Source organism: Lampetra planeri, chromosome 28 (genome assembly GCF_965212315.1).
Source record: "Lampetra planeri chromosome 28, kcLamPlan1.2.h2, whole genome shotgun sequence".
Classification (NCBI taxonomy): Eukaryota; Metazoa; Chordata; class Hyperoartia; order Petromyzontiformes; family Petromyzontidae; genus Lampetra; species Lampetra planeri.
In genome coordinates, this window is record NC_136134.1 from 3,439,504 (window position 1) to 3,457,713 (window position 18,210).

General features: G+C 45.4%; 1 protein-coding gene across 1 annotated transcript; it reads right to left on the minus strand.

The window, feature by feature from the left end:
- Window positions 1-1,753: 1,753 nt before the first annotated feature.
- Window positions 1,754-9,104, minus strand: LOC144728259 (uncharacterized). Its single transcript, XM_078607567.1, has 2 exons — window positions 2,309-9,104; window positions 1,754-1,823 (listed from the first exon to the last, which is right to left on the minus strand). The coding sequence occupies exons 1-2, from the start codon at window positions 7,648-7,650 to the stop codon at window positions 1,754-1,756; spliced, it is 5,412 nt and encodes a 1,803-aa protein (XP_078463693.1). The 5' UTR covers window positions 7,651-9,104.
- Between the last annotated feature and the right edge of the window lie 9,106 nt (window positions 9,105-18,210).

Consider the following 18,210-nt stretch of genomic DNA (forward strand, 5'->3'; position numbering starts at 1 on the left):
ATTTGTCGTTGAAGGTGATGGCACTACTGGGGAAGAGGACTGTATTGCAGTTGATGTTTCTATTGTTGAAGTCTCAGTTGTTGGATTTGTCGTTGAAGGTGATGGCACTACTGGGGAAGAGGACTGTGTTGCAGTAGATGTTTCTGTTGTTGAAGTCTCAGTTGTTGGATTTTTCGTTGAAGGTGATGGAACTACTGGGGTAGAGGACTGTGTTGCAGTAGATGTTTCTCTTGTTGTGGTCTCAGTTGGTGGATTTGTCGTTGAAGGTGATGGCACTACTGGGGTAGAGGACTGTGTTGCAGTAGATGCTTCTGTTGTTGAAGTCTCAGTTGTTGGATTTGTCGTTGAAGGTGATGGCACTACTGGGGTAGAGGACTGTGTTGCAGTTGATGTTTCTGTTGTTGAGGTCTCAGTTGTTGGATTTGTCGTTGAAGGTGATGGCACTACTGGGGTAGAGGACTGTGTTGCAGTTGATGTTTCTCTTGTTGAGGTCTCAGTTGTTGGATTTGTCGTTGAAGGTGATGGCACTACTGGGTTAGAGGAATGTGTTGCAGTAGATCTTTCTGTTGTTGAGGTCTCAGTTGTTGGATTTGTCGTTGAAGGTGATGGCACTACTGGGGTAGAGGACTTTGTTGCAGTTGATGTTTCTGTTGTTGAGGTCTCAGTTGTTGGATTTGTCGTTGAAGGTGATGGCACTACTGGGGTAGAGGACTGTGTTGCAGTTGATGGTTTTGTTGTTGAGGTCTCAGTTGTTGAATTTGTCGTTGAAGGTGATGGCACTACTGGGTTAGAGGACTGTGTTGCAGTTGATGTTTCTGTTGTTGAGGTCTCAGTTGTTGGATTTGTCGTTGAAGGTGATAGCACTACTGGGGTAGAGGACTGTGTTGCAGTTGATGTTTCTGTTGTTGAGGTCTCAGTTTTTGGATTTGTCGTTGAAGGTGATGGCACTACTGGGGTAGAGGACTGTGTTGCAGTAGATGTTTCTGTTGTTGAGGTCTCAGTTGTTGGATTTGTCGTTGAAGGTGATGGCACTACTGGGGTAGAGGACTGTGTTGCAGTAGTTGTTTCTGTTGTTGAAGTCTCAGTTGTTGGATTTGTCGTTGAAGGTGATGGCACTACTGGGGTAGAGGACTGTGTTGCAGTTGATGTTTCTGTTGTTGAGGTCTCAGTTGTTGGATTTGTCGTTGAAGGTGATGAAACTACTGGGGTAGAGGACTGTGTTGCAGTTGATGGTTCTGTTGTTGAGGTCTCAGTTGTTGGATTTGTCGTTGAAGGTGATGGCACTACTGGGTTAGAGGACTGTGTTGCAGTAGATCTTTCTGTTGTTGAGGTCTCAGTTGTTGGATTTGTCGTTGAAGGTGATGGCACTACTGGGGTAGAGGACTGTGTTGCAGTTGATGTTTCTGTTGTTGAGGTCTCAGTTGTTGGATTTTTCGTTGAAGGTGATGGAACTACTGGGGTAGAGGACTGTGTTGCAGTAGATGTTTCTCTTGTTGTGGTCTCAGTTGTTGGATTTGTCGTTGAAGGTGATGGAACTACTGGTGTAGAGGACTGTGTTGCAGTTGATGTTTCTGTTGTTGAGGTCTCAGTTGTTGGATTTGTCGTTGAAGGTGATGGCACTACTGGGGTAGAGGACTGTGTTGCAGTAGATCTTTCTGTTGTTGAAGTCTCAGTTGTTGGATTTGTCGTTGAAGGTGATGGCACTACTGGGGTAGAGGACTGTGTTGCAGTTGATGCTTCTGTTGTTGAGGTCTCAGTTGTTGGATTTGTCGTTGAAGTTGATGGTACTACTGGTGTAGGGGACTGTGTTGCAGTAGATGTTTCTGTTGTTGAGGTCTCAGTTGTTGGATTTGTCGTTGAAGGTGATGGAACTGCTGGGGTAGAGGACTGTGTTGCAGTAGATGTTTCTGTTGTTGAGGTCTCAGTTGTTGGATTTCTCGTTGAAGGTGATGGCATTACTGGGGTAAAGGACTGTGTTGCACTAGATATTTCTGTTGTTGAGGTCTCAGTTGTTGGATTTGTCGTTGAAGGTGATGGCACTACTGGGGTAGAGGACTGGGTTGCAGTAGATGTTTCTGTTGTTGTGGTCTCACTTGTTGGATTTGTCGTTGAAGGTGATGGCACTACTGGGTTAGAGGACTGTGTTGCAGTAGATGTTTCTGTTGTTGTGGTCTCAGTTGTTGGATTTGTCGTTGAAGGTGATGGAACTACTGGGGTAGAGGACTGTGTTGCAGTTGATGTTTCTGTTGTTGAGGTCTCAGTTGTTGGATTTGTCGTTGAAGTTGATGGTACTACTGGTGTAGGGGACTGTGTGGCAGTAGATGTTTCTGTTGAGGTCTCAGTTGTTGGATTTGTCGTTGAAGGTGATGGCACTACTGGGGTAGAGGACTGTGTTGCAGTTGATATTTCTGTTGTTGAGGTCTCAGTTGTTGGATTTGTCGTTGAAGGTGATGGCACTACTGGGGTAGAGGACGGTGTTGCAGTTGATGTTTCTGTTGTTGAGGTCTCAGTTGTTGGATTTGTCGTTGAAGGTGATGGCACTACTGGGGTAGAGGACTTTGTTGCAGTAGATGTTTCTGTTGTTGAGGTCTCAGTTGTTGGATTTTTCGTTGAAGGTGATGGCACTACTGGGGTAGAGGACTGTGTTGCAGTTGATGTTTCTGTTGTTGAGGTCTCAGTTGTTGGATTTGTAGTTGAAGGTGATGGCATTACTGGGGTAGAGGACTGTGTTGCAGTTGATATTTCTGTTGTTGAGGTCTCAGTTGTTGGATTTGTCGTTGAAGGTGATGGCACTACTGGGGTAGAGGACTGGGTTGCAGTAGATGTTTCTGTTGTTGTGGTCTCAGTTGTTGGATTTGTCGTTGAAGGTGATGGCACTACTGGGGTAGAGGACTGTGTTGCAGTAGATGTTTCTGTTGTTGTGGTCTCAGTTGTTGGATTTGTCGTTGAAGGTGATGGAACTATTGGGGTAGAGGACTGTGTTGCAGTTGATGTTTCTGTTGTTGAGGTCTCAGTTGTTGGATTTGTCGTTGAAGGTGATGGAACTACTGGGGTAGAGGACTGTGTTGCAGTTGATGTTTCTGTTGTTGAGGTCTCAGTTGTTGGATTTGTCGTTAAAGTTGATGGTACTACTGGTGTAGGGGACTGTGTTGCAGTAGATGTTTCTGTTGTTGAGGTCTCAGTTGTTGGATTTGTCGTTGAAGGTGATGGAACTGCTGGGGTAGAGGACTGTGTTGCAGTAGATGTTTCTGTTGTTGAGGTCTCAGTTGTTGGATTTGTCGTTGAAGGTGATGGCATTACTGGGGTAGAGGAAAGTGTTGCACTAGATATTTCTGTTGTTGAGGTCTCAGTTGTTGGATTTGTCGTTGAAGGTGATGGCACTACTGGGGTAGAGGACTTTGTTGCAGTAGATGTTTCTGTTGTTGAGGTCTCAGTTGTTGGATTTTTCGTTGAAGGTGATGGCACTACTGGGGTAGAGGACTGTGTTGCAGTTGATGTTTCTGTTGTTGAGGTCTCAGTTGTTGGATTTGTAGTTGAAGGTGATGGCATTACTGGGGTAGAGGACTGTGTTGCAGTTGATATTTCTGTTGTTGAGGTCTCAGTTGTTGGATTTGTCGTTGAAGGTGATGGCACTACTGGGGTAGAGGACTGGGTTGCAGTAGATGTTTCTGTTGTTGTGGTCTCAGTTGTTGGATTTGTCGTTGAAGGTGATGGCACTACTGGGGTAGAGGACTGTGTTGCAGTAGATGTTTCTGTTGTTGTGGTCTCAGTTGTTGGATTTGTCGTTGAAGGTGATGGAACTACTGGGGTAGAGGACTGTGTTGCAGTTGATGTTTCTGTTGTTGAGGTCTCAGTTGTTGGATTTGTCGTTGAAGTTGATGGTACTACTGGTGTAGGGGACTGTGTTGCAGTAGATGTTTCTGTTGTTGAGGTCTCAGTTGTTGGATTTGTCGTTGAAGGTGATGGCACTACTGGGGTAGAGGACTGTGTTGCAGTTGATATTTCTGTTGTTGAGGTCTCAGTTGTTGGATTTGTCGTTGAAGGTGATGGCACTACTGGGGTAGAGGACGGTGTTGCAGTTGATGTTTCTGTTGTTGAGGTCTCAGTTGTTGGATTTGTCGTTGAAGGTGATGGCACTACTGGGGTAGAGGACTGTGTTGCAGTAGATGTTTCTGTTGTTGAGGTCTTAGTTGTTGGATTTTTCGTTGAAGGTGATGGCACTACTGGGGTAGAGGACTGTGTTGCAGTTGATGTTTCTGTTGTTGAGGTCTCAGTTGTTGGATTTGTCGTTGAAGGTGATGGCACTACTGGGGTAGAGGACCGTGTTGCAGTAGATGTTTCTGTTGTTGAGGTCTCAGTTGTTGGATTTATCGTTGAAGGTGATGCAACTACTGGGGTAGAGGACTGTGTTGCAGTAGATGTTTCTGTTGTTGTGGTCTCAGTTGTTGAATTTGTCGTTGAAGGTGATGGAACTACTGGGGTAGAAGACTGTGTTGCAGTAGATGTTTCTGTTGTTGTGGTCTCAGTTGTTGGATTTGTCGTTGAAGCTGATGGTATTACTGGTGTAGGGGACTGTGTTGCAGAAGATGTTTCTGTTGTTGAGGTCTCAGTTGTAGGATTTGTCGTTGAAGGTGATGGCACTACTGGGGTAGAGGACTGTGTTGCAGTAGATGTTTCTGTTGTTGAGGTCTCAGTTGTTGGATTTGTCGTTGAAGGTGATGACACTACTGGGGTAGAGGACCGTGTTGCAGTAGATGTTTCTGTTGTTGAGGTCTCAGTTGTTGGATTTATCGTTGAAGGTGATGGCACTACTGGGGTAGAGGACTGTGTTGCAGTAGATGTTTCTGTTGTTGAAGTCTCAGTTGTTGGATTTGTCGTTGAAGGTGATGGCACTACTGGGGTAGAGGACTGTGTTGCAGTAGATGTTTCTGTTGTTGAGGTCTCAGTTGTTGGATTTGTCGTTGAAGTTGATGGCACTACTGGTGTAGGGGACTGTGTTGCAGTTGATGTTTCTGTTGTTGAGGTCTCAGTTGTTGGATTTGTCGTTGAAGGTGATGGCACTACTGGGGTAGAGGACTGTATTGCAGTTGTTGTTTCTGTTGTTGAGGTCTCAGTTGTTGGATTTATCGTTGAAGGTGATGGCACTACTGGGGTAGAGGACTGTGTTGCAGTTGATGTTTCTGTTGTTGAGGTCTCAGTTGTTGGATTTGTAGTTGAAGGTGATGGCATTACTGGGGTAGAGGACTGTGTTGCAGTTGATATTTCTGTTGTTGAGGTTTCAGTTGTTGGATTTGTCGTTGAAGGTGATGGCACTACTGGGGTAGAGGACTGGGTTGCAGTAGATGTTTCTGTTGTTGTGGTCTCAGTTGTTGGATTTGTCGTTGAAGGTGATGGCACTACTGGGGTAGAGGACTGTGTTGCAGTAGATGTTTCTGTTGTTGTGGTCTCAGTTGTTGGATTTGTCGTTGAAGGTGATGGAACTACTGGGGTAGAGGACTGTGTTGCAGTTGATGTTTCTGTTGTTGAGGTCTCAGTTGTTGGATTTGTCGTTGAAGGTGATGGAACTACTGGGGTAGAGGACTGTGTTGCAGTAGATGTTTCTGTTGTTGAGGTCTCAGTTGTTGGATTTGTCGTTGAAGGTGATGGAACTGCTGGGGTAGAGGACTGTGTTGCAGTAGATGTTTCTGTTGTTGAGGTCTCAGTTGTTGGATTTGTCGTTGAAGGTGATGGCATTACTGGGGTAGAGGACTGTGTTGCACTAGATATTTCTGTTGTTGAGGTCTCAGTTGTTGGATTTGTCGTTGAAGGTGATGGCACTACTTGGGTAGAGGACTTTGTTGCAGTAGATGTTTCTGTTGTTGAGGTCTCAGTTGTTGGATTTTTCGTTGAAGGTGATGGCACTACTGGGGTAGAGGACTGTGTTGCAGTTGATGTTTCTGTTGTTGAGGTCTCAGTTGTTGGATTTGTAGTTGAAGGTGATGGCATTACTGGGGTAGAGGACTGTGTTGCAGTTGATATTTCTGTTGTTGAGGTCTCAGTTGTTGGATTTGTCGTTGAAGGTGATGGCACTACTGGGGTAGAGGACTGTGTTGCAGTAGATGTTTCTGTCGTTGTGGTCTCAGTTGTTGGATTTGTCGTTGAAGGTGATGGAACTAGTGGGGTAGAGGACTGTGTTGCAGTTGATGTTTCTGTTGTTGAGGTCTCAGTTGTTGGATTTGTCGTTGAAGGTGATGGCACTACTGGGGTAGAGGACTGTGTTGCAGTAGATGTTTCTGTCGTTGTGGTCTCAGTTGTTGGATTTGTCGTTGAAGGTGATGGAACTAGTGGGGTAGAGGACTGTGTTGCAGTTGATGTTTCTGTTGTTGAGGTCTCAGTTGTTGGATTTGTCGTTGAAGTTGATGGTACTACTGGTGTAGGGGACTGTGTTGCAGTAGATGTTTCTGTTGTTGAGGTCTCAGTTGTTGGATTTGTCGTTGAAGGTGATGGCACTACTGGGGTAGAGGACGGTGTTGCAGTTGATGTTTCTGTTGTTGAGGTCTCAGTTGTTGGATTTGTCGTTGAAGGTGATGGCACTACTGGGGTAGAGGACTGTGTTGCAGTAGATGTTTCTGTTGTTGAGGTCTTAGTTGTTGGATTTTTCGTTGAAGGTGATGGCACTACTGGGGTAGAGGACTGTGTTGCAGTTGATGTTTCTGTTGTTGAGGTCTCAGTTGTTGGATTTGTCGTTGAAGGTGATGGCACTACTGGGGTAGAGGACCGTGTTGCAGTAGATGTTTCTGTTGTTGAGGTCTCAGTTGTTGGATTTGTCGTTGAAGGTGATGGCACTACTGGGGTAGAGGACCGTGTTGCAGTAGATGTTTCTGTTGTTGAGGTCTCAGTTGTTGGATTTATCGTTGAAGGTGATGTCACTACTGGGGTAGAGGACTGTGTTGCAGTAGATGTTTCTGTTGTTGAAGTCTCAGTTGTTGGATTTGTCGTTGAACGTGATGGCACTACTGGGGTAGAGGACTGTGTTGCAGTAGATGTTTCTGTTGTTGAGGTCTCAGTTGTTGGATTTGTCGTTGAAGTTGATGGCACTACTGGTGTAGGAGACTGTGTTTCAGTAGATGTTTCTGTTGTTGTGGTCTCAGTTGTTGGATTTGTCGTTGAAGGTGATGGCACTACTGGGGTAGAGGACTGTATTGCAGTTGATGTTTCTGTTGTTGAGGTCTCAGTTGTTGGATTTGTCGTTGAAGGTGATGGCACTACTAGGGTAGAGGACCGTGTTGCAGTAGATGTTTCTGTTGTTGAGGTCTCAGTTGTTGGATTTATCGTTGAAGGTGATGGCACTACTGGGGTAGAGGACTGTGTTGCAGTTGATGTTTCTGTTGTTGAGGTCTCAGTTGTTGGATTTGTCGTTGAAGTTGATGGTACTACTGGTGTAGGGGACTGTGTTGCAGTAGATGTTTCTGTTGTTGAGGTCTCAGTTGTTGGATTTGTCGTTGAAGTTGATGGCACTACTGATGTAGGGGACTGTGTTGCAGTTGATGTTTCTGTTGTTGAGGTCTCAGTTGTTGGATTTGTCGTTGAAGGTAATGGCACTACTGGGGTAGAGGACTGTGTTGCAGTAGATGTTTCTGTTGTTGAGGTCTCAGTTGTTGGATTTGTCATTGAAGGTGATGGCACTACTGGGGTAGAGGACTGTGTTGCAATAGATGTTTCTGTTGTTGAGGTCTCAGTTGTTGGATTTGTCGTTGAAGTTGATGGCAGTACTAGGGTAGAGGACCGTGTTGCAGTAGATGTTTCTGTTGTTGAGGTCTCAGTTGTTGGATTTATCGTTGAAGGTGATGGCACTACTGGGGTAGAGGACTGTGTTGCAGTTGATGTTTCTGTTGTTGAGGTCTCAGTTGTTGGATTTGTCGTTGAAGTTGATGGTACTACTGGTGTAGGGGACTGTGTTGCAGTAGATGTTTCTGTTGTTGAGGTCTCAGTTGTTGGATTTGTCGTTGAAGTTGATGGCACTACTGGTGTAGGGGACTGTGTTGCAGTTGATGTTTCTGTTGTTGAGGTCTCAGTTGTTGGATTTGTCGTTGAAGTTGATGGTACTACTGGTGTAGGGGACTGTGTTGCAGTAGATGTTTCTGTTGTTGAGGTCTCAGTTGTTGGATTTGTCGTTGAAGTTGATGGCACTACTGGTGTAGGGGACTGTGTTGCAGTTGATGTTTCTGTTGTTGAGGTCTCAGTTGTTGGATTTGTCGTTGAAGGTGATGGCACTACTGGGGTAGAGGACTGTATTGCAGTTGATGTTTCTGTTGTTGAGGTCTCAGTTGTTGGATTTATCGTTGAAGGTGATGGCACTACTGGGGTAGAGGACTGTGTTGCAGTTGATGTTTCTGTTGTTGAAGTCTCAGTTGTTGGATTTGTCGTTGAAGGTGATGGCACTACTGGGGTAGAGGACTGTGTTGCAGTAGATGTTTCTGTTGTTGAGGTCTCAGTTGTTGGATTTGTCGTTGAAGTTGATGGCACTACTGGTGTAGGGGACTGTGTTGCAGTTGATGTTTCTGTTGTTGAGGTCTCAGTTGTTGGATTTGTCGTTGAAGGTGATGGCACTACTGGGGTAGAGGACTGTATTGCAGTTGATGTTTCTGTTGTTGAGGTCTCAGTTGTTGGATTTATCGTTGAAGGTGATGGCACTACTGGGGTAGAGGACTGTGTTGCAGTTGATGTTTCTGTTGTTGAGGTCTCAGTTGTTGGATTTGTCGTTGAAGGTGATGGCACTACTGGGGTAGAGGACTGTGTTGCAGTAGATGTTTCTGTCGTTGTGGTCTCAGTTGTTGGATTTGTCGTTGAAGGTGATGGAACTAGTGGGGTAGAGGACTGTGTTGCAGTTGATGTTTCTGTTGTTGAGGTCTCAGTTGTTGGATTTGTCGTTGAAGTTGATGGTACTACTGGTGTAGGGGACTGTGTTGCAGTAGATGTTTCTGTTGTTGAGGTCTCAGTTGTTGGATTTGTCGTTGAAGGTGATGGCACTACTGGGGTAGAGGACTGTGTTGCAGTTGATATTTCTGTTGTTGAGGTCTCAGTTGTTGGATTTGTCGTTGAAGGTGATGGCACTACTGGGGTAGAGGACGGTGTTACAGTTGATGTTTCTGTTGTTGAGGTCTCAGTTGTTGGATTTGTCGTTGAAGGTGATGGCACTACTGGGGTAGAGGACTGTGTTGCAGTAGATGTTTCTGTTGTTGAGGTCTCAGTTGTTGGATTTGTCGTTGAAGGTGATGTCACTACTGGGGTAGAGGACTGTGTTGCAGTTGATGTTTCTGTTGTTGAGGTCTCAGTTGTTGGATTTGTCGTTGAAGGTGATGGCACTACTGGGGTAGAGGACCGTGTTGCAGTAGATGTTTCTGTTGTTGTGGTCTCAGTTGTTGGATTTGTCGTTGAAGCTGATGGTATTACTGGTGTAGGGGACTGTGTTGCAGAAGATGTTTCTGTTGTTGAGGTCTCAGTTGTTGGATTTGTCGTTGAAGGTGATGGCACTACTGGGGTAGAGGACTGTGTTGCAGTAGATGTTTCTGTTGTTGAGGTCTCAGTTGTTGGATTTGTCGTTGAAGGTGATGGCACTACTGGGGTAGAGGACTGTATTGCAGTTGATGTTTCTGTTGTTGAGGTCTCAGTTGTTGGATTTATCGTTGAAGGTGATGGCACTACTGGGGTAGAGGACTGTATTGCAGTAGATGTTTCTGTTGTTGAGGTCTCAGTTGTTGGATTTGTCATTGAAGGTGATGGCACTACTGGGGTAGAGGACTGTGTTGCAGTAGATGTTTCTGTTGTTGAGGTCTCAGTTGTTGGATTTGTCGTTGAAGGTGATGGCACTACTAGGGTAGAGGACCGTGTTGCAGTAGATGTTTCTGTTGTTGAGGTCTCAGTTGTTGGATTTATCGTTGAAGGTGATGGCACTACTGGGGTAGAGGACTGTGTTGCAGTTGATGTTTCTGTTGTTGAGGTCTCAGTTGTTGGATTTGTCGTTGAAGTTGATGGTACTACTGGTGTAGGGGACTGTGTTGCAGTAGATGTTTCTGTTGTTGAGGTCTCAGTTGTTGGATTTGTCGTTGAAGTTGATGGCACTACTGGTGTAGGGGACTGTGTTGCAGTTGATGTTTCTGTTGTTGAGGTCTCAGTTGTTGGATTTGTCGTTGAAGGTAATGGCACTACTGGGGTAGAGGACTGTGTTGCAGTAGATGTTTCTGTTGTTGAGGTCTCAGTTGTTGGATTTATCGTTGAAGGTGATGGCACTACTGGGGTAGAGGACTGTGTTGCAGTAGATGTTTCTGTTGTTGAGGTCTCAGTTGTTGGATTTGTCGTTGAAGTTGATGGCACTACTGGTGTAGGGGACTGTGTTGCAGTTGATGTTTCTGTTGTTGAGGTCTCAGTTGTTGGATTTGTCGTTGAAGGTGATGGCAGTACTAGGGTAGAGGACCGTGTTGCAGTAGATGTTTCTGTTGTTGAGGTCTCAGTTGTTGGATTTATCGTTGAAGGTGATGGCACTACTGGGGTAGAGGACTGTGTTGCAGTTGATGTTTCTGTTGTTGAGGTCTCAGTTGTTGGATTTGTCGTTGAAGTTGATGGCACTACTGGTGTAGGGGACTGTGTTGCAGTTGATGTTTCTGTTGTTGAGGTCTCAGTTGTTGGATTTGTCGTTGAAGGTAATGGCACTACTGGGGTAGAGGACTGTGTTGCAGTAGATGTTTCTGTTGTTGTGGTCTCAGTTGTTGGATTTGTCATTGAAGGTGATGGCACTACTGGGGTAGAGGACTGTGTTGCAGTTGATGTTTCTGTTGTTGAGGTCTCAGTTGTTGGATTTGTCGTTGAAGGTGATGGCACTACTGGGGTAGAGGACCGTGTTGCAGTAGATGTTTCTGTTGTTGAGGTCTCAGTTGTTGGATTTGTCGTTGAAGGTGATGGCACTACTGGGGTAGAGGACTGTGTTGCAGTAGATGTTTCTGTTGTTGAGGTCTCAGTTGTTGGATTTGTCGTTGAAGGTGATGGCACTACTGGGGTAGAGGACCGTGTTGCAGTAGATGTTTCTGTTGTTGAGGTCTCAGTTGTTGGATTTATCGTTGAAGGTGATGGCACTACTGGGGTAGAGGACTGTGTTGCAGTAGATGTTTCTGTTGTTGAAGTCTCAGTTGTTGGATTTGTCGTTGAACGTGATGGCACTACTGGGGTAGAGGACTGTGTTGCAGTAGATGTTTCTGTTGTTGAGGTCTCAGTTGTTGGATTTGTCGTTGAAGTTGATGGCACTACTGGTGTAGGGGACTGTGTTTCAGTAGATGTTTCTGTTGTTGTGGTCTCAGTTGTTGGATTTGTCGTTGAACGTGATGGCACTACTGGGGTAGAGGACTGTATTGCAGTTGATGTTTCTGTTGTTGAGGTCTCAGTTGTTGGATTTATCGTTGAAGGTGATGGCACTACTGGGGTAGAGGACTGTGTTGCAGTAGATGTTTCTGTTGTTGAGGTCTCAGTTGTTGGATTTGTCATTGAAGGTGATGGCACTACTGGGGTAGAGGACTGTGTTGCAGTAGATGTTTCTGTTGTTGAGGTCTCAGTTGTTGGATTTGTCGTTGAAGGTGATGGCACTACTAGGGTAGAGGACCGTGTTGCAGTAGATGTTTCTGTTGTTGAGGTCTCAGTTGTTGGATTTATCGTTGAAGGTGATGGCACTACTGGGGTAGAGGACTGTGTTGCAGTTGATGTTTCTGTTGTTGAGGTCTCAGTTGTTGGATTTGTCGTTGAAGTTGATGGTACTACTGGTGTAGGGGACTGTGTTGCAGTAGATGTTTCTGTTGTTGAGGTCTCAGTTGTTGGATTTGTCGTTGAAGTTGATGGCACTACTGGTGTAGGGGACTGTGTTGCAGTTGATGTTTCTGTTGTTGAGGTCTCAGTTGTTGGATTTGTCGTTGAAGGTAATGGCACTACTGGGGTAGAGGACTGTGTTGCAGTAGATGTTTCTGTTGTTGAGGTCTCAGTTGTTGGATGTGTCATTGAAGGTGATGGCACTACTGGGGTAGAGGACTGTGTTGCAATAGATGTTTCTGTTGTTGAGGTCTCAGTTGTTGGATTTGTCGTTGAAGTTGATGGCAGTACTAGGGTAGAGGACCGTGTTGCAGTAGATGTTTCTGTTGTTGAGGTCTCAGTTGTTGGATTTATCGTTGAAGGTGATGGCACTACTGGGGTAGAGGACTGTGTTGCAGTTGATGTTTCTGTTGTTGAGGTCTCAGTTGTTGGATTTGTCGTTGAAGGTGATGGCACTACTGGGGTAGAGGACCGTGTTGCAGTAGATGTTTCTGTTGTTGAGGTCTCAGTTGTTGGATTTGTCGTTGAAGGTGATGGCACTACTGGGGTAGAGGACTGTGTTGCAGTAGATGTTTCTGTTGTTGAGGTCTCAGTTGTTGGATTTGTCGTTGAAGGTGATGGCACTACTGGGGTAGAGGACCGTGTTGCAGTAGATGTTTCTGTTGTTGAGGTCTCAGTTGTTGGATTTATCGTTGAAGGTAATGGCACTACTGGGGTAGAGGACTGTGTTGCAGTAGATGTTTCTGTTGTTGAAGTCTCAGTTGTTGGATTTGTCGTTGAACGTGATGGCACTACTGGGGTAGAGGACTGTGTTGCAGTAGATGTTTCTGTTGTTGAGGTCTCAGTTGTTGGATTTGTCGTTGAAGTTGATGGCACTACTGGTGTAGGGGACTGTGTTTCAGTAGATGTTTCTGTTGTTGTGGTCTCAGTTGTTGGATTTGTCGTTGAAGGTGATGGAACTACTGGGGTAGAGGACTGTGTTGCAGTAGATGTTTCTGTTGTTGTGGTCTCAGTTGTTGGATTTGTCATTGAAGGTGATGGCACTACTGGGGTAGAGGACTGTGTTGCAGTAGATGTTTCTGTTGTTGAGGTCTCAGTTGTTGGATTTGTCGTTGAAGGTGATGGCACTACTGGGGTAGAGGACTGTGTTGCAGTAGATGTTTCTGTTGTTGAGGTCTCAGTTGTTGGATTTGTCGTTGAAGGTGATGGCACTACTGGGGTAGAGGACCGTGTTGCAGTAGATGTTTCTGTTGTTGAGGTCTCAGTTGTTGGATTTATCGTTGAAGGTGATGGCACTACTGGGGTAGAGGACTGTGTTGCAGTAGATGTTTCTGTTGTTGAAGTCTCAGTTGTTGGATTTGTCGTTGAACGTGATGGCACTACTGGGGTAGAGGACTGTGTTGCAGTAGATGTTTCTGTTGTTGAGGTCTCAGTTGTTGGATTTGTCGTTGAAGTTGATGGCACTACTGGTGTAGGGGACTGTGTTTCAGTAGATGTTTCTGTTGTTGTGGTCTCAGTTGTTGGATTTGTCGTTGAACGTGATGGCACTACTGGGGTAGAGGACTGTATTGCAGTTGATGTTTCTGTTGTTGAGGTCTCAGTTGTTGGATTTATCGTTGAAGGTGATGGCACTACTGGGGTAGAGGACTGTGTTGCAGTAGATGTTTCTGTTGTTGAGGTCTCAGTTGTTGGATTTGTCATTGAAGGTGATGGCACTACTGGGGTAGAGGACTGTGTTGCAGTAGATGTTTCTGTTGTTGAGGTCTCAGTTGTTGGATTTGTCGTTGAAGGTGATGGCACTACTAGGGTAGAGGACCGTGTTGCAGTAGATGTTTCTGTTGTTGAGGTCTCAGTTGTTGGATTTATCGTTGAAGGTGATGGCACTACTGGGGTAGAGGACTGTGTTGCAGTTGATGTTTCTGTTGTTGAGGTCTCAGTTGTTGGATTTGTCGTTGAAGTTGATGGTACTACTGGTGTAGGGGACTGTGTTGCAGTAGATGTTTCTGTTGTTGAGGTCTCAGTTGTTGGATTTGTCGTTGAAGTTGATGGCACTACTGGTGTAGGGGACTGTGTTGCAGTTGATGTTTCTGTTGTTGAGGTCTCAGTTGTTGGATTTGTCGTTGAAGGTAATGGCACTACTGGGGTAGAGGACTGTGTTGCAGTAGATGTTTCTGTTGTTGAGGTCTCAGTTGTTGGATGTGTCATTGAAGGTGATGGCACTACTGGGGTAGAGGACTGTGTTGCAATAGATGTTTCTGTTGTTGAGGTCTCAGTTGTTGGATTTGTCGTTGAAGTTGATGGCAGTACTAGGGTAGAGGACCGTGTTGCAGTAGATGTTTCTGTTGTTGAGGTCTCAGTTGTTGGATTTATCGTTGAAGGTGATGGCACTACTGGGGTAGAGGACTGTGTTGCAGTTGATGTTTCTGTTGTTGAGGTCTCAGTTGTTGGATTTGTCGTTGAAGGTGATGGCACTACTGGGGTAGAGGACCGTGTTGCAGTAGATGTTTCTGTTGTTGAGGTCTCAGTTGTTGGATTTGTCGTTGAAGGTGATGGCACTACTGGGGTAGAGGACTGTGTTGCAGTAGATGTTTCTGTTGTTGAGGTCTCAGTTGTTGGATTTGTCGTTGAAGGTGATGGCACTACTGGGGTAGAGGACCGTGTTGCAGTAGATGTTTCTGTTGTTGAGGTCTCAGTTGTTGGATTTATCGTTGAAGGTAATGGCACTACTGGGGTAGAGGACTGTGTTGCAGTAGATGTTTCTGTTGTTGAAGTCTCAGTTGTTGGATTTGTCGTTGAACGTGATGGCACTACTGGGGTAGAGGACTGTGTTGCAGTAGATGTTTCTGTTGTTGAGGTCTCAGTTGTTGGATTTGTCGTTGAAGTTGATGGCACTACTGGTGTAGGGGACTGTGTTTCAGTAGATGTTTCTGTTGTTGTGGTCTCAGTTGTTGGATTTGTCGTTGAAGGTGATGGAACTACTGGGGTAGAGGACTGTGTTGCAGTAGATGTTTCTGTTGTTGTGGTCTCAGTTGTTGGATTTGTCATTGAAGATGATGGCACTACTGGGGTAGAGGACTGTGTTGCAGTTGATGTTTCTGTTGTTGAGGTCTCAGTTGTTGGATTTGTCGTTGAAGGTGATGGCACTACTGGGGTAGAGGACTGTGTTGCAGTAGATGTTTCTGTTGTTGAGGTCTCAGTTGTTGGATTTGTCGTTGAAGGTGATGGCACTACTGGGGTAGAGGACTGTGTTGCAGTAGATGTTTCTGTTGTTGAGGTCTCACTTGTTGGATTTGTCGTTGAAGGTGATGGCAGTACTAGGGTAGAGGACCGTGTTGCAGTAGATGTTTCTGTTGTTGAGGTCTCAGTTGTTGGATTTATCGTTGAAGGTGATGGCACTACTGGGGTAGAGGACTGTGTTGCAGTTGATGTTTCTGTTGTTGAGGTCTCAGTTGTTGGATTTGTCGTTGAAGTTGATGGTACTACTGGTGTAGGGGACTGTGTTGCAGTAGATGTTTCTGTTGTTGAGGTCTCAGTTGTTGGATTTGTCGTTGAAGTTGATGGCACTACTGGTGTAGGGGACTGTGTTGCAGTTGATGTTTCTGTTGTTGAGGTCTCAGTTGTTGGATTTGTCGTTGAAGTTGATGGTACTACTGGTGTAGGGGACTGTGTTGCAGTAGATGTTTCTGTTGTTGAGGTCTCAGTTGTTGGATTTGTCGTTGAAGTTGATGGCACTACTGGTGTAGGGGACTGTGTTGCAGTTGATGTTTCTGTTGTTGAGGTCTCAGTTGTTGGATTTGTCGTTGAAGGTAATGGCACTACTGGGGTAGAGGACTGTGTTGCAGTAGATGTTTCTGTTGTTGTGGTCTCAGTTGTTGGATTTGTCATTGAAGGTGATGGCACTACTGGGGTAGAGGACTGTGTTGCAGTAGATGTTTCTGTTGTTGTGGTCTCAGTTGTTGGATTTGTCATTGAAGATGATGGCACTACTGGGGTAGAGGACTGTGTTGCAGTTGATGTTTCTGTTGTTGAGGTCTCAGTTGTTGGATTTGTCGTTGAAGGTGATGGCACTACTGGGGTAGAGGACTGTGTTGCAGTAGATGTTTCTGTTGTTGAGGTCTCACTTGTTGGATTTGTCGTTGAAGGTGATGGCAGTACTAGGGTAGAGGACCGTGTTGCAGTAGATGTTTCTGTTGTTGAGGTCTCAGTTGTTGGATTTATCGTTGAAGGTGATGGCACTACTGGGGTAGAGGACTGTGTTGCAGTTGATGTTTCTGTTGTTGAGGTCTCAGTTGTTGGATTTGTCGTTGAAGTTGATGGTACTACTGGTGTAGGGGACTGTGTTGCAGTAGATGTTTCTGTTGTTGAGGTCTCAGTTGTTGGATTTGTCGTTGAAGTTGATGGCACTACTGGTGTAGGGGACTGTGTTGCAGTTGATGTTTCTGTTGTTGAGGTCTCAGTTGTTGGATTTGTCGTTGAAGGTAATGGCACTACTGGGGTAGAGGACTGTGTTGCAGTAGATGTTTCTGTTGTTGTGGTCTCAGTTGTTGGATTTGTCATTGAAGGTGATGGCACTACTGGGGTAGAGGACTGTGTTGCAGTTGATGTTTCTGTTGTTGAGGTCTCAGTTGTTGGATTTGTCGTTGAAGGTGATGGCACTACTGGGGTAGAGGACCGTGTTGCAGTAGATGTTTCTGTTGTTGAGGTCTCAGTTGTTGGATTTGTCGTTGAAGGTGATGGCACTACTGGGGTAGAGGACTGTGTTGCAGTAGATGTTTCTGTTGTTGAGGTCTCAGTTGTTGGATTTGTCGTTGAAGGTGATGGCACTACTGGGGTAGAGGACCGTGTTGCAGTAGATGTTTCTGTTGTTGAGGTCTCAGTTGTTGGATTTATCGTTGAAGGTGATGGCACTACTGGGGTAGAGGACTGTGTTGCAGTAGATGTTTCTGTTGTTGAAGTCTCAGTTGTTGGATTTGTCGTTGAACGTGATGGCACTACTGGGGTAGAGGACTGTGTTGCAGTAGATGTTTCTGTTGTTGAGGTCTCAGTTGTTGGATTTGTCGTTGAAGTTGATGGCACTACTGGTGTAGGGGACTGTGTTTCAGTAGATGTTTCTGTTGTTGTGGTCTCAGTTGTTGGATTTGTCGTTGAAGGTGATGGAACTACTGGGGTAGAGGACTGTGTTGCAGTAGATGTTTCTGTTGTTGTGGTCTCAGTTGTTGGATTTGTCATTGAAGATGATGGCACTACTGGGGTAGAGGACTGTGTTGCAGTTGATGTTTCTGTTGTTGAGGTCTCAGTTGTTGGATTTGTCGTTGAAGGTGATGGCACTACTGGGGTAGAGGACTGTGTTGCAGTAGATGTTTCTGTTGTTGAGGTCTCAGTTGTTGGATTTGTCGTTGAAGGTGATGGCACTACTGGGGTAGAGGACTGTGTTGCAGTAGATGTCTCTGTTGTTGAGGTCTCGCTTGTTGGATTTGTCGTTGAAGGTGATGGCACTACTGGGGTAGAGGACTGTGTTGCAGTAGATGTTTCTGTTGTTGAGGTCTCAGTTGTTGGATTTGTCGTTGAAGGTGATGGCACTACTGGGGTAGAGGATTGTGTTGCAGTAGATCTTTCTGTTGTTGAAGTCTCAGTTGTTGGATTTGTCGTTGAAGGTAATGGCACTACTCGGGTAGAGGACTGTGTTGCAGTTGATGTTTCTGTTGTTGAGATCTCAGTTGTTGGATTTGTCGTTGAAGGTGATGGCACTACTGGGGTAGAGGACTGTGTTGCAGTAGATGTTTCTGTTGTTGTGGTCTCAGTTGTTGGATTTGTCGTTGAAGGTGATGGAAGTACTGGGGTAGAGGACTGTGTTGCAGTTGATGTTTCTGTTGTTGAGGTTTCAGTTGTTGGATTTGTCGTTGAAGTTGATGGCACTACTGGTGTAGGGGACTGTGTTTCAGTAGATGTTTCTGTTGTTGTGGTCTCAGTTGTTGGATTTGTCGTGGAAGGTGATGGAACTACTGGGGTAGAGGACTGTGTTGCAGTAGATGTTTCTGTTGTTGAGGTCTCAGTTGTTGGATTTGTCGTTGAAGGTGATGGCACTACTGGGGTAGAGGACTGTGTTGCAGTAGATGTTTCTGTTGTTGAGGTCTCAGTTGTTGAATTTGTCGTTGAAGGTGATGGCACTACTGGGGTAGAGGAGGATTGTGTTGCAGTAGATATTTCTGTTTTTGAGGTCTCATTTGTTGGATTTGTCGTTGAAGTTGATGGCACTACTGTGGTATAGGATGACTGTGTTGCAGTCGATGTTTCTGTTGCTGACGTCCCAGTTGTTGTATTTGTTGTTGAAGTTGATGGCACTTCTGTGGTAGAGGACTGTTCTGACGACTGTCCTGTGGT